This window comes from Rhipicephalus microplus, unplaced genomic scaffold, assembly GCF_043290135.1.
Source record: "Rhipicephalus microplus isolate Deutch F79 unplaced genomic scaffold, USDA_Rmic scaffold_12, whole genome shotgun sequence".
NCBI lineage: Eukaryota > Metazoa > Arthropoda > Arachnida > Ixodida > Ixodidae > Rhipicephalus > Rhipicephalus microplus.
Window position 1 is genome coordinate 42184261 of NW_027464585.1, and position 27189 is coordinate 42211449.

The 27189-nt window shown below is 44.7% G+C and overlaps 1 protein-coding gene across 1 annotated transcript in view; it reads right to left on the minus strand.

Moving 5' to 3' along the window:
• Window positions 1-502: 502 nt before the first annotated feature.
• The window catches only part of LOC142783726 (uncharacterized), a 51109-nt gene continuing 24422 nt past the window's right edge, over window positions 503-27189 (minus strand). The window contains exons 3-4 of the mRNA XM_075882304.1: window positions 977-1107; window positions 503-688 (exon numbers count right to left, since the gene is read on the minus strand). Of these exons, the coding sequence (XP_075738419.1) occupies window positions 503-688; window positions 977-1107 (317 nt within the window). The remainder of the gene's footprint in view (window positions 689-976; window positions 1108-27189) is intronic.

Genomic DNA, 27189 nt, shown 5'->3' on the forward strand with positions numbered 1-27189 from the left:
GAACCAGAAGATAGATCTCCTCTTTATTCAAGAGGCGAATTTCCGAACGCCGCTGGATGTGGTTAATTTTCGCCGAGATCATCAGACCGACGCCTTTTTCTCTCTGGCGACCACGAGAGCATGCGGGGTCGGAGTAATATTCGTATCAGGCAGATTTTGATCAAAATCCCATTGTATTTTCGGGGCGAATGGTCGGTACATAATGACTGACATTTTCATCGAAGGCAAATAGATACGCATTGTGAACGTGTATGCCCCCGTGACAAGAAAAGATACGAAGTTCTTTCAAGAGATGCACCAACACCTCCTAGAGTCCATTCCCCCCGTTCTGGTCGGTGATTTTAATTGTGTGGTAGATTCTAACGGGGACGTGAGGGGGCCAAGCCAAGGAAGATCAACCTACTATGCAAAAGAGTTGGTGAAAACCCTTCGGCACCTAAACCTCTCGGACATATGGGTACACCTCTATATAGACCGCTTCGTAGCAACCCGTACCTCTAGATCAGCAGGAAGTAGAATAGACCTGATGTACTTTCCGGACCTCCTGCTCCCTTTGGTAGAAAGATGCGAAGTACTCGCGCTCCCGGCCAACCTGAAAGAGAAGACGGATCATGCCCCGCTCGTCACGATGGTAAAGGGATCCCCCGGCCGGCACTCTGATAACAATAGCTGGAGAATAGACGCTGAGCTGCTGAGAGATGAGACTTGTGTAGAAAACTTGGAAGCTGCCATCAGCGCATCAGTAGAAAATGCCGGACATATTACCCCCCCCCCCCCTGTGTGGGATAAACTTAAGGAAAAAATGGAAGGCCCTGTTACAAAAAGAAGGCAAAGCCAGAAAAAGACGTCATACACAAAAGATGAAAGGACTTCTTCACCGGATGCAGATCATCAAGGCAGCCGACACGTTGACCTCATGTACAACAGAGTACCTGACCTCGCTCGAGGAGCAATACAACCAACTCTACAGAGATACCATGAGGCGACCTAGAAGTGAGCATGAACTGTTGGGCACAGCGACCGGAGTTGATGTGAAGGAAGTACGTGGAAATGGCTGTTTGCGAATTACGGAGGCAAAGCACTCAGACGGTTCTGTAACCGACGACCCTGCAGAAATTGAGAACATCTTCAGAGAGTACATCAGCATACAGTTCCAAGACACCGAACCAATAGACACCAATAGAAGACACGACCATGTCAAAAAACTTCGCAAACATCTGCAGCGAATTGAGGAGGAGGAGGAGCCAGCAACCCTTAGCGGGGAAGTCTCCCCTGCAGAGCTTCGTGAAGCCATAAGAAACATGACCCCCAATTCTGCCCCAGGCGCTGATGGTCTGACTGCAGCCATCTATGTGACTTTTTTCGAAGTTCTCGAGGAACCCTTGCTCGCGATGGTGAATGCGATCTTCAGGTCCTTTAAGAAACCCGACTCTTTCGGAGTGGGCAAATTTGTCCTACTACAGAAAGAAGGTGCACCACCAAACTAGCCCACGGCGTGGCGTCCAATCACGCTTTTGAACACCGATTACAAGCTGGTAGCCACTATACTGAACAACAGGCTCAAGCTCCTGTTACCGGACATCATTGGCCGGTACCAAACGTGTGCGATTCCAGGAAGGTCACTTTTTGCGAACCTCACAGTGATCCGTGACTCTTTTGAATACGCGACGACAAGAGGTTTCAATGGTGTTTTTATTTCCCTAGACCAAGCTAAAGCATTTGACAGGGTACGACACCATTACCTCTTAGACGTGATGCAGGAGTTTGGCTTACTGGCAAGTTTTATATAACTGGCAAAAACTTTGTACGAGGACCTAACCTGCACCGTTGTGATAAACGTAGTCACAACGCCGGCATTCAAGTATAGCAGAGGCATAAGGCAAGGATGCCCATTGGGCCTGACCTATTTTGTCATGTCGTGCGAGCCACTGATCACAAGTGTTATTGCGCATGAAGGCATTCGGGGCTTCCCACTGACGGGCCAGGAGCAGCTAAAGGGCTGGCATACGCGGACAAAATTTCTCTGTTTGTTCGGGATGAAAGCAGCCTCCAAGCCTTCAGTGCGACGTTCACAACATACGCGCAGGCATTTGGAGCGGCGATAAATGCGGACAAGAGCAAGGCGATGCTATTTGGAACTTTCTCCAGAGAAGCGCTAGGAAACATCGAAGTGGTGTCTATCGTTAAAGTAGTGGTAATCTACTTCTCCAGTGAAGGGGTGGCACCAGCGACGTGGCAGAGAGCCCTCGAGAGGGCAAAGCAGGCAGCCGACCGCATTCGCCTCCTAAACCTCACGTTACGTGAAAAAGCGCTGGCAGCAAGGACCACCGTTTGCGCGTTTGCGTTCTACGCCAGTAGGGTAGCGGTGATCTCTAGGAAAACCCCGAGCCAACTGAACACCGTGATCACCGATTTGATATGGGAAGGGAAACCGGCACCAGTCAAGCGACACCTCCTTCAACTACCCGAGGACAAAGGTGGCCTCGGCCTCCCACACGTACAAATGACCAGCCAGATACTGGCCCTCAAGATTACCCGCACGCTTTATTACGCAGCGAGTTACGTTGAGAAGAATCTAATCAACTACTGGACAAGCACCATCACGCACTATCTGGAAAGCCACAAACACACTGGCCCGCGCGCGGAAGCGCCCTCTCACTTTTACAGGATGGCGGCAACTACGACAAAAATCATAGAAAAAGAAGCCCCGAACTGCGACATTGACAAAGACCCACCCGCCCGAATCGTCGAAGCGGTAACAGAAAATCAGTTGTCCGAAGAAGAAAAGGAGCAGATCAAAAGCCTAGGACTGTGCAAACAAAAAAGCAACAAGTACCGACCGCGCGAAGTACATTACTTCAAGTGGAAGCGCAAGTGGCAAGTTTTGTCCACGAGACATCGCCTGCACCGTTTCGGCATCACGCCGAATAGCCAGTGTCCTAATTGCCGCGCTGAGGAAACGATCTCCCACGCGTTGTTAGAATGCGGGGCGGCCAAGTCGGTATGGCGCCTGGTTGCGAGGTGCTTCAGCATCCGCCCTCCCCCGGCCCTCGAAAGGAATAGGGGCTGCTTCGCAAGGCTGGTGATTGCCATCACACTCTTTGTGATTTGGAAACGCCGGTGCCTTGCTGAGGTAAAGAACACCCCAGTGAGAGCGGCCTACCCAGCACTAGCCATGATCAGGCAGAAAATAGTACAGTACTTGGCCAAGCAACTGGAAGCTGGCGGGGAGAACCAGTTCCTTCGCCGCTGGCACACAGTTTTTTTTCGTCAGAGGTGCGAAACTCCGTAACCCCATAATCCCCTATTAACCCCTTCTCCCCAAAACAATGTGTTACAAGTGTATGTATAGCGCCAGTCGAAGTATCGTAATTATGCCTACCCATGTTCACGATCTCTTGTAAATATATGTATATATGATTGTAAATATATATTTGTGTTTTTTACGAATGTATGCGTAGTTTAGTACGAACTTGTATATACATATATATAAATAGTGGGAGTAATAATTCAATGGGCCAGTTAGTCTTCGTGAAGGTATGGGATATGGCACAACGGGAGCGTTGTCAACAAGGATAAATATATTTATTTCCCAACAGTTTCGGGAGGGGACCTCCCTTCATCAGGGGGGATGATGAAGGGAGGTCCCCTCCCGAAACTGTTGGGAAATAAATATATTTATCCTTGTTGACAACGCTCCCGTTGTGCCATATCCCATATATATAAATATATATAGATATCTCTGTATTTGCCGCTAATTTTCTCTATGGATAATGGAGTTTGTAGGCCCCATAGTGCACAAGAGGGGTGTCTAAACGAGCACTGTATGTATAAAATGATGTAAAGAGTTTTTTTGAGTACGAAGTTAATAAACTTCTCTTTGTATCAGTCCGAGACTGATGAAGGGAGGTCCCCTTCCGAAACTGTTGAGAAATAAATATATTTATCCTTGTTGACAACGCTCCCGTTGTGCCATATCCCATATATATAAATATATATAGATATCTCTGTATTTGCCGCTAATTTTCTCTATGGATAATGGAGTTTGTAGGCCCCATAGTGCACAAGAGAGGTGTCTAAACGAGCACTGTATGTATAAAATGATGTAAAGAGTTTTTTTGAGTATGAAGTTAATAAACTTCTCTTTGTATCAGTCCGAGACTGCTATCTGTGCGAGACTGCTGCTGTAATTGGACTTTCCATTTACCGGGCACTGGTTCGCCCAAATAAACAGTTAAATCCCAACACGAAGTCTCCTGTCTTCGGCCACGTCACGATCTCGTGGCAATATCACCTTTTTTTTAGTTAACCACGTAGTAGGAAGAGACAAGCCTCGCAGAATGAAGTTATCGAACTCTTTTATTTGCATTCCTATTTTGAAATAAGTCTCAAAACAAAAAAACAAAAATACATGGCTATGCATCATATAGGCACTTCAAGCTGCTGGAACTGTTGTATAACTTACAACTCGTTCTTTTGGGGCATAGCTTTGGGGCATAGCAACCAACTGTACCGATACAATTGTTTATTGTTTATAGCTTGCTATACTAACTGGTCAGTATGCTCAGTTACACTCATTCAAAAGAGATCTGTCGGTATGAGTGCGTGAGGAGTGAGTAAGTAGACACGAGTATGAACGCGATCAAGTACTCTCAAGTGAGAATAGGAATGAAGCAAATTCAATAAAATTTATTTTCATCCTGTAATACAGAAAATACTGTGATCAAAATTTGTCTTCAGAACAATCAATGTTGAGAAATTTGATCACAAGTAGACTTAACAGGGAACAACAGTGCACTGTGTGAGCACAGGAACACCAACATGAGCCTACTGAGAAGCTTCTGCAGGAATACTTTAGGTTCATAATATACTCAATTATTTGTTGCCATGAAGTATGAAGTTCAGCCTCGTGTCATGATGCAATTGTAGCAGCCCTACATATGGCTTGAGCGCTTTATAGTAATGCAGCTTAAACCCTACTGCGTGTGCTGATGGACTGTGGGGCATCACTTCTCACCTGCATTTTAAATTCTTATGATTGCATGCATTCACAGTTTTATATTGCTCGTAGCACTTGGACTAGGTTTTGCAGAGGTGTTTTTGAAATGAAATGAACAGATTTTATTTCTGGAGAGAATACAGAAAAACGAAGCGAAGCTAAAGGCCATTCGGCCTGACGTGGCTTCGCTACGCGAGAAAAGTTCAGCAAACAGTGCTACATTGAATAATATATATCACAATAAAAGAAGCAGCATAATAACAGAAACTCAGAAATAGCATAAAAGCAGAAATAGGTGACATATAAGTACAAAAGATAGGCTGCATAGACACAAAGAATCGGACATGGAGGCTCTTTTCATTACTTATCCAAAAAAAACATACATATTGATATATTCATACAATACACTCACATATTAATACATACATCTGCCCAAATGTACCTTAATGCTAACACGTGTACTAACACGTGTACCAATTCTTTGTGTTTACTGTTACTGTGTTTCACTAAAACCTTACTGATGCACGCATTCACACGTAGCAAGCCATACCTCCATGTACCGCAACATTCTTAAACGTTGTCCATCATTTCAACACTCACTCCTATTCTGTTGATGAGCTTAGCTTATCAACAGAATTATACGTCTTCTACTGAAAACAAATAGGGCTCATCCACACCGAAAGGAGTTCTTGGGATGCCACAATTAAGCTACTGTGAATAAGTTATTCTAGTTCTTTGTTGTTTAGTTTAAAAACAGTGCAATAAAAAAGTTTAGGATACGCTCAAAGCATGCAGTTTTGATAAAGATAGGCATAAACTAGGGCAACTGCAAATTAAAAACGTCTGCAGCTCTGTTTAGAAAAACAGAAAGAAGAAAACGCATGCTTGCCTGAGCTTTGTGCAATGACGTATTTCACTTCTGCTGTGACTGTGGCTCGAACTACACAGAATAGCCTTTTTTTCTAAATTTTATGATTAGGATTATCACCGCTTTTAAACATCTACCAGCAGTGGATGCTGGTAGATGTAAACGAACACAAATAAGCTTTATTCCCAAGCTCACTTGTCCCCTGCACATTATTTGTTTATATTTCAGTTGGAAATCTTTTGTGCTGGAGGCTGGAGACGTTAAGGCACTTTCTGTGGTGCAATGGAGTGATATCACCCCTTTCCACATTCACAAAAAGTTTGCTTGTTAGATAAAGACACATGGAATCAGATATGGAAATAAACAAATCAGTTTTTGCTTATTGCTTCCGGCAAGAAGTGTATTTGGAGAAGGGGTGATACTGTTTGAAGCATGATGGAAACAGCGCAGCACATAACCAAACACCTCTGTACTGCTGGAACGTACAGTGACTCTAATGAAATTCTAGAATATTTTTTTGCTGCATCACTCTTTAAGAACTGTACTCATCACTGTAACGTGGGTGTATGGGTAGCTTAGCAGGCCAAGTGTTGTGCTGCTAAGCTGTTTTGATTCCTGATGATGCTTTCCGCATTTCGATAGGGGCAGAGAGGAAGAGAACCAGTGTATTATTGTGAGCAGTATCAGAGAAAACATGAGAAGATAAGAATGGCTCTCGCAGCACTATGCTTCATTATTACATTAAATTCACAAGTAGCTATAGTGATACAATCAGCTGCTGTTTTGTATCCGCACTAGCAAGGCAGTGGCAACGCTTAGTAGAGCCATGCCCTTTGTTAAAAACAGTGAATATAGCACATGCTAAAAGTACAGAAAAACGAGAGATGAAGCATGGGACGAGGATCTTTGCGCTTCTTCGCTGGAATAAATGGCAGAGTTGAGACGCACTGCTTGATGTCTCCAGGTCCATCCATTCAGAAAACTCGTTCATTTACGAACGGAGTGTTCAGATTTTACAACTTTTCCGGTGTTTTCATCAGCTTTTGCCAATTACAATGCAACAGTGTGTTCGGGGCTATTTGCCATGCGCTTCCGTATTCCCGGCCATAGTGTTCATAATAGTATAATTTGAGGTTGATATTGTAGAACACAAGGAGAATAATCCACAACATCCCTTTAGAGTATGTGATATACATACTATGTTTTTTGTGCATAATGTCCAGGATGATATGCTGCTTCACTGGGCAAAGGATTCAATTATACCATGGTAATAAGGGTTGCAGCGCAAGCACGAAGGTTGCAGAAGGAACGTGAAACGAAAGGCGAAGCAAGGAAAGCAAAGAGGACAACACGAGCGCTGACTGACAACTTCTTGCGAATCACGCTCGTGGTAGGGGTCATCAAAAACTAAGCTAGATAAATGTTTCTGCAAATAACTCCCAAAAGCCCGGTTTCTCTTTCAGAAACAATTGCACGCAGTGATTTTTTCGGCTTATGACTCTTAATAGTGAAAAAAATAGACAATTCTCGGGAAGTAGTCTTCTGTACGCTACGCGTGCTAAACCTAGCGTATTTACAGCCTGGAGGCGAGCTATAGCATCTTTCTTGCAACCCCAATTACCATAGAATTTAACCAACTATCCCAAATAGCCGTTCTGCTTCAATTACACTTTAAAAGTTCGGAAGCTGCATTATTTGCAATGAGAACCTATTTAAAGCATAAAACTTCCATGAAACAACCGTATATATTGGGCTCCTCTGTGAATGTGATCGTCCGAACACACCTGATTCAGTTCTCAAAATACGGGCAGTATCCCAGCTATTCGAGTGACTGAATTGTATGCTTACATACAAGTAGCTTTCTAGCAGAACGCAAAGATAAGTAAAACATCAAAATCAACTTTACAGTCCTCACGAAATATTTGTTTACTAGTCATCTGCTCTCGCAAAATTCCTGTACTAAAACCCCCACATTTAGGCACCGGCAAGAACCGAGAAGTAAAGATTCTTTTTGGTGTGCGAAATGTTGCAGTCTAAACACAAAACCATACGCATGCATATCGTGCAGTTGCATAATGTACACATATAAAAATGAAGGCACCCAAGATTATTATAAAACACTCCTACAAGTAGGATATAGACCTGTCAGCATATGCAAAATAAGCCACTTTGTATTTGCACCTCACCAAAAGATGCACTTGAAGTCCACAGGTACCTAACTTTTCAAACAAATAGTACGTTAGAGGTGCAGATAAATCCAGCGTTTATTGTTTGATCAAGAAGACCACATGACTGATTACCGGCATAGTTTAATTAGTAATGCAAACACATTGCACGATGCACAACACATGAAACAGCCACTAAAGCTGCTGCGACCCACTGCAGGTATACGCCTAAGCAATCTATAGGTCCCTCAAAAGCTATGCCATCACGATACAGCAAAACAAACAGCAAGATATCTCAGAAAGAATAAAACATGCATGACAGCGAGGAAGAGGCGAGAAACTAATGCATTTCGCAGTGTACTCTGGACACCGAACGCAGCAATTCAATACGTTCCACGTTTGTGTTCAAGGAGCATGAGTCATATGTAGATTTTACTTGCATGGTATTACTTGAGAAGTTAATAATGGCATGAAACACACACAATCGACACCATCTGACACTCACGTACAAAGCACACTTTGTGCCTTTCCATAGGTGATATTACATCTAAAACCTAACAATGCCTCGCTGTTCTTCGATGAATAATTTCACAAATGCTGACTAACTCTCGTACTAAAATCGCAATATCATCCACATTAGCTTCTTTTATGCAGATGGTGTTTAGGCCTCAGCTCATCCTCACTCACTTTATGTGTGCATCATGTTTCAAGTCAAGCACACCTGAAGACGTCCATTGTCAGTGCCCTTTTCTCAGCCTATCAACGACAGCGCAAAAAGCTCACGTGAATATTTTACTGGCTTGAGTAGTTTAGGGACATGGTATCCAGCACCAGGTGCAAAAAAAATTGGTAATTAAAACGTACTGAAAGGAGCCTCCAATAAAAGTGTTTGGTTAGTAGGGTCAATTTTGTTTGCAATAATAAAAGATTTCTGGCGAAAAGATAAGCCAATAACAATAAGATGAGCAAAAGCCATCTGCAAGGTACTGGAAAGCTACAATTTCGGCAACTCAGTTGGCTTTTGTAACTATCGTTGACTGCCATAAAAGTTTGACACAAATTATTGTGACAGTTGTACGTTAACCGATTTTATATTGAAAAGACGATTTCGATTAGTTATACTGTATTTTCCTCTATATATATATTGCCTTCGATTGTAACAAGAACATTTGTAGAAAACTGCAGCATTTTTTTCGCTTGACTATCGATAAACTTTCCCTGTGGTTGGGGAACATCAAGAAGACTTTCGCATCATTACTTTTCTTATGTGAAAGTTTCTTTGTGTATTATTTTCACCCATTAGACGTGAACGCTACCTCAAGATGTCGTTTATGACTCCAACATTCTTGCACGTATTCAATTTAGCACTGTATGAAAGCAAAGCGTGCAAGTGCGGAAAGAACTTAAAACAAACCATACACGAGCTAGACAGCAAATTAAAGTTTGATGGAATTCCTCTATCGCGATGCCAGATACACAATAAAGCTCAACTGACAGCACTCATTCCCGGCACATTTCAGAGCACACACACGCCGCAAATAACGTTTGCGTCTAGCACCGCTGCAGAACATCACAGGATCATACCCCGACTGGTATCTCGTGAGCGAACTTAGTCAAATGGGGACACGATGGAGCACTTCGGACATGGCGCAGTCATCACAGCATACCGCCAGCGGCAAAGCAGCGCACACGCCGCAAAACATGTCGAATGACGGCAATACCGCAGATTGTGGCATCACCCAGTACTCCTCACGAATGAACAACGAACATGGCGCACATACAAATCACAAACGCTACTTGCAGCGATCGAACATTTTTGGTGACAAGTATGTGTCATCCAAAGATGTTGACGTTCCGGTTTTCCAGGAAAAGCGAACGATGGCACGATACACACGAAATCGTTGGTTCCGAACCTCGCATAAACCAACTCTCTGTCGGGTTTCATCGGCGATTGCAGCCAGTAACGAGAGCAAGAAGGTTGCACCGGCGTGCTGCCTTTCGATGAAAATATGCGCGCCTGCTCATTACATCTAGTGGTAATTTCAATAACGTCCAAATATTCCGTCTTTTAAGCAGCTGCCGACTAGTCCTTGCCCCTCACTTCATCGCTTCAGGCGAGCGCTATGTTGCACGACCGGCTTGCTTGATGACGTCATGTTCCACTGTTTTTTTTTAACTGATCAGCAGCCTAGAGAGCTTGCGGGTTCATCCCCTCCGGCCGAAGCCGAGAAGCTGTCGCCAAATCTGCACCGGTCGAAAACCGGGATCGCACAAAAAAAAACGGAGCGGAACCAAGCATGCGGCCGTACCATGGTTTGGCCATTTTCTACAATAAACGCCCCCTTTGCGGTAGCCGGGCGCGCGAAGTGATACTCGTTGGTTTTGCTGGGGAGCATGGCGATTGGGACGGCCTGAGATAACCACGCTGCATGCCCACAATCTCGGAGACCATGGTCAGGCAGAGGTTGTGAATGTTCGTGCACCTGCTTAAGACGATGCAGACAAGTTTCTGTGGGTGCTGTTCACCATCTGCCCGCTGCTTCGTATGCAAACACGGTACCCCTTAGCGGGAGATGTAGTGATACTTTGGTAATGTTCTTCCTGTTTTGTATGTATGCCCGGTAAGGACCGAATTCTGGTTTGCCAAATGTTATAAATAGATGAATAAATAAACAAATAGAAAATAATCTCTATCTCGAGTGCCAGCGCAAAAACACAAGTGCCGTGCTTCCATTTTCTATGTGCGCAAGGTGGCCAGAATGTACGATCAGTATTGAAGTGTGAATGTCTGCAAAGTAAAAAACTTCAACTGATTAAACTTTATAACACCCCGAATCGTCCCTTGCTGAGCTAACTGGTCCATTGTGATGCATATAACAGCAAAGCAGAAAGAGACGAACCCGTGCAATAGCAAAGCGCAAAACCCTAGTTCGTGAGTTCGGTACCAGCCTCAGCGGTCTCATTTCGATTGAGGCGAAAACGGTGGTGGCTCGCGTACTGTTCGATGTTCATGGACGTTGAAGAACACTACATGGGAGAAATTTGCGTAGTGTTTCACTACGGTATTCTTCATAGTCATATCGCTGTATTGGCACGATAGACCCTAGATAATATTAATATTTAATTATGATAATATTAAATATGACATTGTTAACCGTGTGCTTGGGGTCATTACAGAGAGGGTGTTACATGATACACTACAATCGAACAAATAAGTAAAAAAATTCCATAGCAGATGTGAATTATAGAAATAACCAGCGTAAAAAATAAAAACAAAACTGGTGCCAGATGGTCTGCTTCGGTGAAATTCATCAGGGAAAGAGGAGAAGGACGATCTATCTAAGCTGCTGCTGGGCTAGTCTACTCAACGAGCCCATTATATCAAGTTTGTTGTGAGAAACGTGACAAGACTGGTGGAGATGCTCAGTCCACGTCTCACGATCCACCCGATGCCCAAGAGCCCGCCCTGCAGCCGGAACACAAACCCTGCACCCGTGGACACTCCTGTTCACAGAGTAAGCCGCTGCCAACGAGGCCTACCGCCTGGGACACACACTACTGATGCAGCGACTATGACTTCGATACAAAATCACGTGCAAGCTCTGACACCTTCCACGCCGATATACTGCACCGTCCAGAACCCGTTCATGCCCAGCCCCTTAGACTGAGAGCAGCATGAAGATGTTGACGACTGGCTGAGTGAGTTTGAACTTATCGCAGCGATCAATTACTGAGATGATGCTGCAAAGCTCCGAAACGTGTGCACTTACCTAAAGGACGGTGCCAAGACGTGGTTTTTGAACAGGAATGATGTTCTGACATCTTGGCGCAAGTTCCAGCGTCGCCTTCTGAAGACCTACAGGAGACCCGACCGCCGCAAACGGGCAGAGCGTGCACTACAATCAGGCAACCGGATGCCAAACAAGACCGTCTTGATATACATCGAGCACGTGACATGACTTTTTAAGCGAGCGGATCCTGCTATGGCAGAAGAAAAAAAGTTGCGCCACCTCATGCGTGGTGTGAAGAAACAACTTTTTGCGTGGTGGCTGAAAGCAACAGATCACTTCTGCTGCTCCAAGGTGTATGCGCCACCCGAAGTGTTGTGCGTGTCCGTGATGGACAGTCACATAATCTAGGGATGAACTTCAATTACGAGCACCGGTATCTTTTCCGCGGAACCACCATAGCCTACGAGACCCTGTTGCCGACGTCACGGAGTGCTTCGCGTCCGAGGAAACGCATAAGGATGAAGAATTTCTAGACCACACCGACACTAATTCGACGCTGTCAGACGAGAGAAAGGCTGCACTTCATGACATTTTAAGGGAGTTTCATTCTTGCTACGCCTCTTAATCTGAAGCCAGTCAAACACACCTCACGAAGCATCGAATTATTACCGACGATGACGTCCACACCATTAGGCAGCAGCCTTATCGCGTTTCTGCTAAAGAACGCGAGGCTATTCAGACTCAAGTAAAATATATGCTCGATGACGGGATTACTCAACCACCCAGCAGCGATTGGTCCCCGGCAGTCGTTCTAGTGAAGAAAAAAGACGGAACGCTGCGATTCTGTATTGAATACAGGAAGCTTAATAGTGTCACGAAAAAAGACGTCTACCCGCTTCCGCGGCTCGATGACTCTCTGGACAGGTTACGACGCACGAAGTATTGATCTAAAGGGTGGATACTGGCGAAATTGAAGTGGATGAACGAGACCGAGAAGAAACCGCGTTTGCGACTGCAGACGGACTTTACGCATTCGGAGTTCTTTCTTTCGACCTCTGTTCTGCCCCAGCCACTTTTCAGAGAATGGTGGACACTGTTCTCGCTGGCTTGAAGTGGAAAAGCGGCCTTGTCTACCTCGATGATGTGGTCATCTTTTTCGAGAGCTTCGAAGAACATCAGAAGCATCTGAGAAAGGTTCTGGAAGCCATTTGCACAGCTGAACTCACGGTGAAGCCCTAAAAATATTATTTTGGCTATGAAAAGCTGAAATTTTTGGGACATGTCATTAGTGCGGATGGAGTGCGACCTGATCCAGACGTGCCCTTTACTTGTAGCGCAGAACTAGATATGAGATGACGTGCCCTTTACTTGTAGCGCAGAACTAGATACAGCGTTCATAGAGGTGTGAGAGAGAATGCAAACAGCCCCTTTTCTTGCCCATTTCGATAAGGACGCTGGTACAGAAAGTCATACATTCAACGTCGGGCTTGAGCTATCCTTGCACAACGACACGGCGGCGTTGAGCAGGTAATAGCTTACGCCAGTCGTACTCTTCCTCGAGCCGAGACCAACTATTCTACATCAGGAAAAGAATGCCTCGCAGTCGTGGGGGTGACGACCAAATTTCGGCCTTACCTCTACGGTCGTCCCTTTAAAGTGGTGACTGACCAGCACTTGCTCTGCTGGCTGGCTAATCTCAGAAATCCATCAGGTCGTCTCGCTCGGGGGAGTTTGCGTTTGCAGGAGTTCGGCATTACGATTGTGTACAGGTCAGGGCGCACACACGGATATGCCGAAGCGCTTTCTCGGGTGCCTGTGGGACACGCTGTCAGGGGCTTCAAGCATGAAGATGACTTTCTCGGAGCAGTTAGCGATTCGGAATTCATGTGAAAAGAGCGGGAAGACGAATAATTACGCTCAGCTATTGATTCACTAGTAGGCCGGTACTCTCAGGTCTCCCAACACATTGCTCGTGAGCTGTCCTCTTTCTGTCTAAGAAGAGGCATTCTATACAAGAAAAACGCCCACGGACAGCGACAAAGCCTTCCTACTCGTTGTTCCTACCGACATGCGTGATGAGATCCTCCTCGCGTGCCACGACGAGCCCACGTCAGAATATTTGGGCTATTTGGGCTATTCACGAACTCTCGCAAGAGTACGCCAACAGTATTACTGGCCGTGACTATCCTCTTGTGTACATCACTATGTGAAAAGCTGCCGTGAATGCCAGTGCCACAAGACTCCGCCTGTGAGACCCGCGGGCCTGCTCCAGCCAATCACACCACCGCGGATACCGTTTGACCTTGCGGCAATGGACCTTCTCGGACCCTTCCCTTTATCCTCCTCTGGGAACAAATGAATTATAGTGGCGACAGATTACCTTACTCGTTATGCTGAAAAAAAGCGTTACCCCGTGGCACGGCCTCTGAAGTCGCGCAGTTCTTCGTGCACCAAATCGTCCTACGGCATGCTGCCCCGTCATGCGTGATTACGGATAGAGGGACGTCGTTTACAGCACGAATGATGGAGGACATTTTTAAGTTGAGCTGCACAAGCCATCGAGAAACGACGGCTCATTACCCACAATCCGATGGGCTGACAGAGAGGCTTAACAAGACCATAGCAGATATGCTGTCAATGTACGTGGACGTACAACACAAAACCTGGGACGAGATTCTTCCATACATCACGTTTGCATACAATACGGCAACGCAAGAAACAACGCGATTTCAGCCTTTCCGGCTTATTTACGGACGCAACGTACGAACCGTGCTCGATGCTATGCGTCCGTGCGACCAAAGCAATGAACTTGCTCCAGACGCTGAGCAATACACTCAAGAAGCCGAAGAAGCTAGTGAGCTAGCTCGCATAAACACCAGTCACCAACAAGATGCTGACACACGGCGTTACAACCTCCGCCATCGAAATGTCACCTACCACCCTAAGGAACGAGTGTGGGTATGAATCCCTGTCCGGCGACCAGGCTTATTCGAAAAACTCCTATGCCGTTATTTTGGACCGTACAAGGTTCTTAGACGTGTCACAGATTTCACATACGAGGTATTTCCGGACGGCGCAGCGTCTTCTCCTCGACAGCTTCGGCCCGAAACCGTTCATGTCGTTCGGCTGAAGCCCTACTTCACACAGTAACCCTTGTGATTTCCCGTATTACGACAGGCCGTGACATTGCGTTGCTGCTGCTGTTTGGATTCTCCTGTGTTTTTATGCCTTTTCTTTTTGCGCTTGGCGCAAGTGTTGGCGAAACTTTCTTATTTGCGCTGCGAGCACTGGCACTCTCCCTCTTTTATTTCTCTGGATCTGCGTGTGTATGCTTTCACTTTTTTTTTCTTTACGAGCATCGAGTCGATGCTTTCGAAGGGGGGGACTAGTGCAACATGGTCTGCTTGGGTGAGATCCATCAGTGAAAAAGGACAAGAACGAGCTATCTAAGCTGCTGCTTGGCTAGTTTCCTCAACCAGCCCATTATATAAAGTTTGTCGTGAGAAACGTGACACTATAGTAATCGAGCAAACAAAATCTACAAATAACTGATGAAGTGCCAAGTATGACGAAATTTTTGTAAGCAATTGTATTGTCCACTATGTTATGACCCACTAGGAGGTTTAGAAGTATACTACATGAGTAAATAAAGATACATAATAAATAAATGAAAGCTTAGATTTGTTGAAGGTTGCTGGCTAGGACCGCCAACACTACCCGCGAAAGGAGATTGTGTATGTTTTACCCTGTGCATGTCATGCTGATTAGTCTAACATTTGTGATCACTTCGTTTTTTTTTAACTTGCTTGCCCGGGATCGTCAGTGGAATAGACGATTAGAGATCAGCGTTCTTTACACTCGGTATTTTTACGCTCCACTTCTGCGCATTGCTACATGGTACAATATATACAGTGCACCCCCTTCACTTTGTCAACGCCTCAAAAGTGTTGGGGAACCCTCAGTCAACCACGACAGGATAGCAATTATGTGCAGGCCGCCACCACTTATTAAACTTGCAACATGTGCAAGCCGACGTGCCTTTGCGAGCTATTTCCAGAAGTATGTTTGCGAACACACCGACAAAGTAGCGTGCATCGTGCATGGCATTTCACCGTCCACTGCAATTTGAATGAAACTGAACAGTGTGCACAATATTATCAAAATCTGATGGCGCTTGCAGAAGGTTCATGCTTGATCACGGTTCGTTTGGCTTCATTTTGCTAGTGTTATGGAATTATGTGACATCACGCCGGATGAATGATTCATTTTTCTCGTCTTTAAAAAGGCTTGCAGGGAGAAGCCGTACCGGAGGTTCCACTTCGACAACGTATACCGTGCCCCTTTTTCCTTCGACAAGCAGGAGCAGATGCTCTTCACCTATGACAGCGTGGAATCACTGCGATCAAAGGTGAACAACTCGGAACGAAGCGTTTTAAATGATGTGCACTTGCACTCTTATTGTTTCTTATTTTGTGAAGTTTCAATCGCTCGCGCGCAAGCAGTTGTATCATTTTCTGTATGAAAACCTTAAAGGGCCCCTGAACAACCTCTGAATACTCTTCCGGCATCTCCCATTCTCCTGGTACCATTCATCACGCCAGCAGTTTGTTCACGTGACGTCAGGATGTAATTAGCTCTCGACTGGTGGGTATGCGAGAGACATCCGTTGTGAATTGTTTCATGCTCTGCTTTGCCGTGCTGTCACATGCCCGTTTTGTGTTGTCTCGTATGACAACACTGTGCGATAAACTAATTTCTCTTCATTTTCTGCGTTTCTGACTAGGCTATAGCAGAGACAGCAGCGGGAAGTCGGAAAATGCATTATCCTGATATGTTAAATACTCACTTGGAGTGTTTCATGAAGCAATAAAAGGCAAAAGGAGGTAGAGGTCGTATAGGATGGGTAGTTAAAACGAAAAAAAGTAATCTCTGGCCTTCTAATTTGGTGTGGTTTGGGGAACCGACTATAATTCTCGGAAGCATTATCGCACGCGCCCGCATGTACCGAAACCGGAGGAGTTCGCAGAAATTTATTTCTTTGTGGGTGTGACGCATTACCTTGAACTGAAGTTTGGGCCAGAGGGTCGGGGGGCAGATGTGGCCAAGTGTCACTTTGCACTCTGGGTGCCATGCACACTGAAACAATCTTCTTTTTTGGGGGGCGGGGGGCGCACGCGCATAGTGCGCCACTCCATGTATACGCTACTGGCGAAAACCTTCTTGCACGTTTTATTTCGTGATTTCGTTTATGAAATTTAACTTGTCATGGTTAACACAGTGGCACAGAGTGCTTACTTCCAGTTGATTTCATTTCGCCAAATTACATCAAATATATAGCTTTGCGCAAGCCTACAAAAACTCCAACCGCAATAATGCCAAGATAACACATCATCACAGCTCAGTTTCATCGCCGGTTTCATCGCCGGCTTGCTGGATCAAGGAAGGTATAAGGCCAAGGAAAAGGCACTGATACATGTGATCTTAAGCCTCGCTATAAAATAAGCCTCTGCGATTCCTCGTGTGAAATTTGAACGTGGGAAAAGTATATGGCAATGCTCCTGCAAGATAAGGTTCTTTTTTTTCTAATTACTGTCTAATGAAGAACTCCCTCAGTTTTCTTACCTTCTTCTAACATAATAACATGGGCTTCAATGCATATTCTGAAGATATTATCACAAGCGCATACTCTTATCACAGCGTATAATCCGCACATCAGAGTTGCAACCGAAACCTGGTTGCATCAAGGCATCAATGACCATGAGCTAGCACCAAATGGCTTTAAAATCGAACGCAATGAGAGTGATGGTAGGAGAGGATGTATATCTATTTATTCGAAAAGTCATTGCGAGCGTCAATAGTTGCCTAATGTGCCAAGCTTAAGCTATTTCTTGAAGAATGCAACCTCATTGTATTAGCAGTACATCGTCCCCTGAGCTCGTATACTTCCTTTGCTGAAAACCTGAACGAGTTCTTGTGTTTGAACACGATCCCTTCCTGCAACCTGTTGCTAGCGGGAGATTTTAGCTTCCCAGCGATTGACTGGTCAGATAATTTCTCAGAAGCTTTTACTGACGCGTCTCAATCATTCGTGTACCTCATCATTTTGCACATTTAAACATAATTAGTTGAATTACCCACACGCACTCAGCAAAACGCATTGTCTATTTGGGACATTTTTCTTGTTTATAATGACCTATTAAGGAGGCATCCAAGAATAGGTAATATCCATTGAATATCTCGTCATATATTTTGATAATTAACTTTGGAAATGCAGTTTTCTTTGAAACAAAAATAAAACATAATATAAAATCATTGTTTTCACATGCTAGTGCCGTCGAGGTACTGGATTTGATTGGTACTTAGTTATCTGATTATAGCACTCTGCACGAATCAAGTGACAGCTTCGTTAAACAAATGTGGCGTCTCTTCAGGCGACTGGTTTTTTGATTAATTACGCATTTCGTACCCAGAAAACGCAAGGTTTTGCACAGCTGAAACCTTTGGTTGACGAAGAACCTTGTTCATATGGGGTGTAAATTAAAAAGGCAAAAAATTGCCATAAACCTCATCGAACAACTGCTAACGCATCAAGATTACCAGGGTGCGCATGACGCTAGGAAAATGCATCAAGAATGATCTAGAGCACATCCAGAATGTGCCAATAAAGAAAGTTTCTTATTTCATCCCCTGATAACTTGTGGCGATACTTGTCACCGCAAAAAAAATGACTGTTCTATCTATCCGTCCGTGATCTGTACTAGATGACAAGCTTGAAATAGGTCTAATATTTACCACATATTTTTCTTCTGTCTTCACACAAGTGAATGGCAGCTTTACAAAACAATCGCTTGTCGAAGAATTGATTGATGACTGATATCTGGGATTTAACGTCCCAAAGCCACCACTTTACGTTGAGAGACGCCGTTCTGGAGGGCTCCGGAAACCTTGACCACCTGGGGTTCTTTAACGTGTGCCCAAGTCTGAGCACAGAGGCCTAAAAAATTTTTGCCTCCGTGAGAAACGCAGCTGCCGCAGCCAGGATTTACACCCGCGACCTGCGAGTCATCAGCCGAGTACCTTATCCACTAGACCACCGCGGCGGGGCATTGTTAAAAAAATACTGCCTATTGCTGATATGTTCAATAGCGAGGAGGGGGTCCAGACAATACAGCTTAATTTTGATACTAATAAATCTTCTGGTACTGGTGAATTACGAAATGCATTTCTTGTGCGGTCATAATTGGTATGTGGGGTTTAACGTCCCAAAACCACCATATGATGATTAGAGACGCCGTGGTGCATGACTCCGGAAATTTTCACCACTTGGGGTTTTTTAAAGTGCACCCAAATCTGAGCACACGGGCCTACAGCATTTTCGCCTCCATTGAGAATGCAGCCGCTTCAGCCGAGCTTCGATGCCGTGACCTGCGAATCAGCAGCCAAGCATCTTAGCCACAAGACCACTGCGGTGGGGCCTCCATGTGCGGAATGTTGACTGGTGCGCAAAATATGTAACTCTAATATATCGTAAATCACTGCCTTCCAGATGACTGGACATTTTCTAAAATTGTCCCGTATCTAAGTCAGCCGATCATTTATGGCACTCTACACGCTTATATCAATTTTATGTACCTCAATAAAGCTGCGTAAACGTATTGTATCAAACACATAACTTCTTTTGTCGACATCAATGATTTGAATAATGATCGACAACACAAATTTTGTCGAGGGGTGTCTACAGCCACTAAACTAATATAAATAATGCATGACTTTGATTTAGCTCTACACAGACATAATCAGGTAGATATAATATTTTTAGAGTTCGAAAAAGCCTTTGATCAGGTATTCCACTCTAACCTTACACTGAAATAGAAGCCAATTCTCAAAAATGATCGCCTGGTGGGCTGCATTACCTCGTACCTCTTGTCAACTGATTGCAACATTGTGCAATCAATGATGACACGACTTCTTCAGCTCCGGTGGCATATGTTGTACCGCGGAGCTCTGATTTATTTGTAGGGTTTAACGTCCCAGAACCCCCATATGATTATGAGAGACGCCGTAGTGAAGGGCAACGGAAATTTTGACCACCTGGGGTTCTTTAACGTGCACCCCAATCTGAGCACATGGGCCTACGACATTTCCGCCTCTATCGGAAATGCAGCCGCCGCAGCCGGGATTTGAACCCGCGAACTGCGGGTCAGCAGCCGAGTACCTTATTCACTAGACCATCGCGTTAGGGCGGAGCTCCGTTCTCGGTCCTTTGTTTTTCCTGCTGTTCATCAATGAACTTGTTCAGCACATAGGCATACAAATTAGACTGTTCGCAGACGACCGTTATATACCAGGAAGTATCTAGTCCTAATGATGAGGTGATACTATTAAATATAGCATTAGGTACAACTGTGACCTGGTGTATATAGTACATGGCAGATGACAGTTATTAGCAAAAAAAGTAGCAGTCCACAACCCTCAGGAAGCAACCACTCGAATTCACGTATTTTATCAACAACCAGCTATTACGCTTTGTGCACAGTTATGAGCACTTTAGAGTAATCATAACCTCTGAATTGTGCTGGAATGAACATGTAGTATTTACTGCTATAAAGTTCGCCCCTTGTCGGCATGTTATTCTGTGAATGTCGTCGAAAGACGATAGTCTTGCGTGTGGACAGAGAGAACAAAACATTTATTTTAAGTACTGCGCAAGACAATCAGCGAATGTTATTCTGGGATGCTGTGTTAGAGTGCCTCGAGCGTGCAGTGGAGCCGAAGTAGCGCATCAAGTCACGTCCCACGTGAGACATGAGCACTATCTGGCAGTTTTCGTGGAAAACAGAGTGCCCGACACCGAGACGAGCAGGCGTGCCCGTCTCAGAGGTGATACGGCGTAGAACCCAAGGCGACGGGCAGGTACCGCCACCGTGTTGTCTTAGCAAAGCGTTGGAAACATTCGCCTTTTCGTGCAAGCGCAGCATGGTCAGCGCAGCGCAATAAACGCTATGGTCCTCAGAATTACTTCTGTATGCCTTTTCCAGTAACAGACGCACATACAGAATATGGGCATGGGGTCGGCCGTTTCGGGTGTCGGCTGGTGACGTTCAGAGTACCCGTAACCGTTAATGGTGGACAAACGGACAAATGTAGACAGACAGACCGAAATTTTTGCGTCGAAGGTCCACAAGAAGGACTATTGATCGTCTTTGTTAATTTTAAAGACAATAGGATACCTTCAGCGGTGGCTGAATCATTCAAAAGCAGAAATAAAACTATTAACCTACAAGAAATTTGTCAGGTCACATGGGAGCATGCTGCAATGGCCTGGAATCCCTAGACAGCCTCTAATAAACGGAAACTGGAGGGTGGCCAAAGCAAATTTCCTAGGTTAATTTACAACATTCATAGTTGGAAAACAACTCCGTCGCACCTCCTACAGGAAGCAGGACTAGAGGATCAAGAAACAAGGCGCTATCAAAACAGACAGAATGTTTTTCTGTTTACTTTATTACAAAATGTTACGGGTTCATCCATCTCAATTCATTGACCCGCCATCAGCCGCTTAACCCGGTCTTATCACACAAAAAAGAAGTGGCCGAGGTGAAGTGCAGAAGGAACACTTTTTTGTACTCTTCTTTCCATGGACAACCGTGCATGGAACGTTTTACCTTATCATGTGGTAGAACTGCACAACTTTGATTCTTTTATGCATGCGATAAAAGGTGTCACTCCATAGGCGCTACGGCGCGTGGTGGGCGCGTAATGTGACGTCCCGTATTTCTTTGTTTTGCGATGTTCGAATGAATGCTGAGACTTATTTTTGTTTGTGCTATGTGAGTACGGGATCAGTGCTTGTGTGCGCGCTATGCTGCATGGGTTATTGTAATATGGGTGGTTTGGGGGGATTTGTGCGTACTTACTGCCACAAAGTTTCTTTCGTGTCGTCGTTTTTGCATACTTTTATTGTAACTATTTCACAATATATCACTTCATGCACTTTTTTATCTTCTTTTTTGAGCTTGTGCTGTGTTACCTAATAATGCCCCACTCCTGTCTAAAGCCCTCATGGAACGCTGGCAGTGAGAAGCAAGATAAAAATAAATAAATGTAAAAAATATAAAAGAATTTTTTAGTATTATTTGCAGCACAAAAAGTTGTCACAGTGTGTTGACGGTGTCTCTGACTCATTTGTTGCTTCCATGAATCTCACTGGTGTTCCATTAATCTCACTGGTGTTCATAAAAGTCGCTTTTTAGAGCTTCTGTTGCGTCACATGAAATAAACTGCGCCAATCTGATACCTGGCCCCATTTTTGCGCCAAGCTGCGCCAAAACCACGAAGTTTGCTGAACTTGCGTCAGGCTGGATCTAAATGCCTGACAAGCCTCGAAGTTTTCTCAGTTGCACAAATTTCAGTAAGAAACAGCTACCGCGTTCGCTACATGCAGTTTGTGTCATCAGTCAATCCAAGCGCGCCCATTCTAACTTCAAACAATGCTGTAAAATATATTCTCTTTAGGTCAGGTCAGTCGCGACACACGATTGACCAGATAAAGTAAAAAGGCTGAGCGCCATCATTCCGCTGGCTGCTGCGGAAACATATTGGCGGGATGAGGCAACTCGAAGGCAAAAAAGCGTTGCAGTAGTCAACAACGCTTCGTGCGAAGTATGAATTCTTCGTCAGCAAATTTAGCTATGGCATGTTAGCAACTGAAAGCTGATTTATATGCTGCGTTTCCCACGCGCATATCGACTTGACGTGCTGCGAAAATTTGGAGTTGCTTGTGACCACGTCAGTTGCCATAGCAAAGGCGCAAAAAACATTTTTCTGTCTTCAGGTTGTGTCGTCTCGCCGATATTTTTTTCATTTATATACAGAATACTGTTATGACGACCCCGCTAACACGGACTGAACCCCGGTCCTTTCAAGATGTTTTCGCTCGTTTCTTAAACCGACACATAAAAAAAAGGAAAAGAAAACCTTCGGTGTAACGAATGGGCATTCCGGAGTGGAGAACCTGGAAGGATTATTTCTACTATTCTCGCGGCCTCCCCCGCGCAAACACGAGGACCGGGCGGCGCCTTGTCGTCTACAGACCGTGTGACAGTGTACGGTAAAGATAATCCGCGCGCACCCTTCAGATTTGTGGCATGGGGGAGCAGCAGAGCACCTTTTGTTGGTTCGGGGAATGCGACCCTGCCGCAGCGCCTATGCCGGGTCCAACCTGACTTTTTGTCAGCCTCCGTGGCTCCAGGCCTCATTATGAAGATCACTCGTGGCGTTGAATGACGAAGAAGCAGCGGCTACGGAGAATTTCGCGGGAGACACCGAGCTGCATGGAGACGTCGAGACTCGTTCTGGACATCGGCTCGTCAAGTACCAGAAACCGGGGAAATCGGTTCGGCCAAAAACTTTTCGGCACAACACTGCAAACTACGGACGTTGGCCATTACAGACGACGCACTTTGGCGGAAGCATCGGGACCGTTGTTCGCTCGTGATTAAATTCTGGGTACGGCAGCATCACCACCATGTGGATCGCATCTAATCCCTTCCTGTATTTTGTACAGATATTTGGCCTGGTGCACATCATCAACGAAACGTGCGTTGGTGCGACGAAAGTTGCGCCGTCGCATGGGTGGAACGCCTCCGAGTGCCACAAACTGACTGACAATCTGCCGGCTTTATCGTGGACAAGCCCATCAGTTTTCCAAAGCAAGATACACATCACCACGTGACAAGTAGCTGGGGGACGTCATCTGCTGGTTCGCCTATAAAAGGCACTCCCGAGGACTGGGCTGGCACTGGGTACGGCGGCATCACCACCATGTGGATCGCATCTAATCCCTTCCTGTATTTTGTACAGATATTTGGCCTGGTGCACATCATCAACAAAACGTGCGCTGGTGCGACGAAAGTTGCGCCGTCGCATGGGTGGAACGCCTCCGACTGCCACAAACCGACTGACAATTTCCCGGCTTTATCGTGGACAAGCCCATCAGTTTTCCAAAGCAAGATACCACCACATCACCACGTGACCAGTAGCTGGGGGACGTCATCTGCTGGTTCGGCTATAAAAGGCACTCCCGAGGACTGGGCTGGCATTGGGTACGGCGGCATCACCACCATGTGGATAGCATCTAATCCCTTCCTGTATTTTGTACAGGTAAGCAAACGATACGGAAAGTGCTTTCGTTCTAGCGATCCATTCTTGGTGATGTTGCCGTGCCCACGGTTGTTCGGTTGCGGAATATGTTGCATATTGTTTGATGTGGCGTCATCTGTTAGGAGGATCCTTCTGCTAAGTGGCGATATGGAGACTAACCCCGGCCTACTCTAGAACAAATAGCAAAGCAACTTAGTGAAATTGCAACTGACATAAAGGAAATTAAGGAAAAACGCTTGACCGATATAGACAAAAAATTAGATTCATTAGCCAGCCTAGAAGTAAAGGTCATGTCATGTCAGCAACAGATTGCAAATTTTAAAGCAAGGATTGATGATCTTGAAAACCAAAGCAGAAGGTCCAATATCATTGTTTACGGACTACCTGAATCGGAAGAAGAGAAAAACGAGTTGCTAGAGTCCACTGTGAACAATGATATAATAAAGGGCATTCTTGAGCTAGATCCGGTGACTATTGAACGTATCCATAGACTGGGGCGGCCATCACCCGGCAAGGTCAGGCCCGTGATTCTCAAACTACTAAATTCAAGAGACAAGACAAAAATTTTGAAACGGTGTTTCAAACTAAAAGACACAGATTTTTCTACTGGAGAGGATTTCTCTGTAAGAGTACGGGAAATCAGAAGAAAACTATGGCGGAGCTGTAAAACTAATCTAGATAATGGCAATAAAGCCTCGCTAGTGTACAACAAGCTATATATCAACAAGAAGGAATACGCCTGGGACGAAGACAAAAATGATATAGTGCCCGTTCAAAAAAACGATGCCAGAAATACCGTAGAAACCGAAATCCGTTGGCCAAATACGCGAAGCCACAAGCCGCGACAATCATAACTGAGGAATGTAATACAGACCAAATGCCTTCTGTCACGCCTCTCTATAAAAACTAAGCTAGGTTGTATAAAAATAGCGGGAACACAAACAAACGAAAAGAACTTAGACTAGGTAACATAAACTTGCGCAGTGTCACTAATAAAATAGATTCCTTGGAAAGCATGCTCATGCAGTATGATCCCCATACTGCGGTGATAACAGAGACGTGGTTGCGAGAGGAGATTAGTGATGACGAGGTATTTTCCCCCTGTTACAACGTGTATCGAAAAGACCGATCTGCCAGAGGAGGGGGAGTAGCCATCCTTGTCAAACCAGATATCGAAGCAATGATTGCTGCTGATGTTGGCATTCTTGAATGCTTGTGCGTACAATTGTCCTGCTGGGGACATAGCTTTATCTTGTACGCATGTTACAGGCCTCCAGATGCAATCCCGGAGTACCTAACTTTTCTGAAAGAACATATGTCAAGGTTTTTTAATAAGCAAATCTTTTTGGTAGGAGACCTAAATTTGCCAAGTGTAGACTGGGAGGGGCTGACCTGTTCCCAGTTCAGTAAAAATGCTAACACTTTTTTTGATATTATGCTCGCTCACGATCTAACTCAAATAGTCGGGCAACCAACACGCGTGCAAGGACATACAAGCTCTATCGTAGATTTGGTATTCGTAAAACGTGCTTTTTCAGGATATACTGTAGTCGTGGAACAGGGGCTTTCAGATCATGAACTTGTAAGCGTGACAATTCCTCTGTTTCATTGCAGTAGCCACCAAAAATCACCCATGAAGTATTTTAAGGATTATTCGAGAGCTGATGATGACCGTGTATTAGAATACATGGAAGCTGTACCTGCAGAATTTAACGATGACACTTTAGGCACGTGCGCTCTTTGGGAAAAACTTGTTGATACGTGCCAATACTGTAATAACAACTTTATCCCTAGCCAACCCAAACGAACGCATAAACGTACGGAATGGATGACGCATGAAATTGTTAATCTAAAAAGAAAAGTTAAACGGCTAAGGAAGCAGCACGCGCAGCGCACAGTTATCAAGGAGTACCAAAAAATCCTTGCTGAACAAATGCATCGCTCAAAAGAATACTACTTTAAAACCATAATGCCCGACTTTATAAAGAATGATCCTTCCAAGTTCTGGAATTATCTTAAAGATAGGAAGAAACCCGTTTCAAAGATTGTACTTGACAGCCGCATAGTTACAAATCCTGGCGACATCGCAAATCATTTCAACACATACTTTCATAGCGTGTTTAATGTTTCCGGAGCATCTACGTTTTCTGTAGCGTCATCTCAACCATTCGAGGTCATATTCATTTCATATGCTGGTTTGGTTTCCATGCTTGTAAACCTAAATACGAAAAAGAGTTGCGGTCCTGACGAACTGCCCAATGTCTTTCTCCGACGTTATGCCGAATGCGTTGGCAAATTCCTCTTTATAGTCTTCCATGCTTCCCTGTCAACAGCAACTTTGCCGCGTGACTGGAAAATGGCCCGAGTGGCGCCTATCTTCAAAAAAGGCGACAGATTATCTGTACCTAATTACAGGCCAATATCGCTAACTTCCTCATGCTGTAAAATAATAGAACACATTATAGCGAACCGGATTACAGAATTTCTTGAAACACACTCTATACTAACACATTTCCAGCACGGGTTTAGAAAAAAAGTATTCGACCGTGACGCAGCTTGTTTCTGTTACGCATGCATTTGCCCGCGCCCTTGATGACAACATTCAGATAGACACCATTTTTCTTGACTTTTGTAAGGCCTTCGATCAAGTTCCTCATGAGAAATTAATCTACAAATTAAATCAAATAGGTCTTCCGAAGGTATTGGTCGCATGGGTAGCTGAATACCTGAATAATCAGGTGCAGTACGTCGCCATCGAGGGTCAAAATTCGAGTCTTTTGCCAGTCAGGTCGGGTGTGCCCCAAGGTAGTGTATTGGGGCCCTTGCTATTCTTGTATTACATAAATGATATTGTAGATGTAATTGAGCCAACCGTCCAGATTCGTTTGTTCGCAGACGACTGCGTTTTATTTCGTGAAATTCATAACAAACATGATCAAATAGAGCTACACAAAAATCTAGACTACATATACAAATGGTGCAACAAATGGGGTATGATTGTAAATACAGAAAAAACAGTTTCCATGTGTATAACTCGAAAAAAATATCCCCTTCACTATGCTTACTCCCTTGGTTCATCTACACTTAAGCAGGTCAATAACTACAAATATCTAGGTGTTACGTTCACTACTAACCTGTCTTGGAATTCACACATTGAAAACATTTGTGCATCTGCTTTCAGAAAAATATGCTTCTTGAGACACAAGCTCCGCAATTCACCACCAAGTGTAAAACTTCTGTGTTATAATCCTACATTCGACCAAA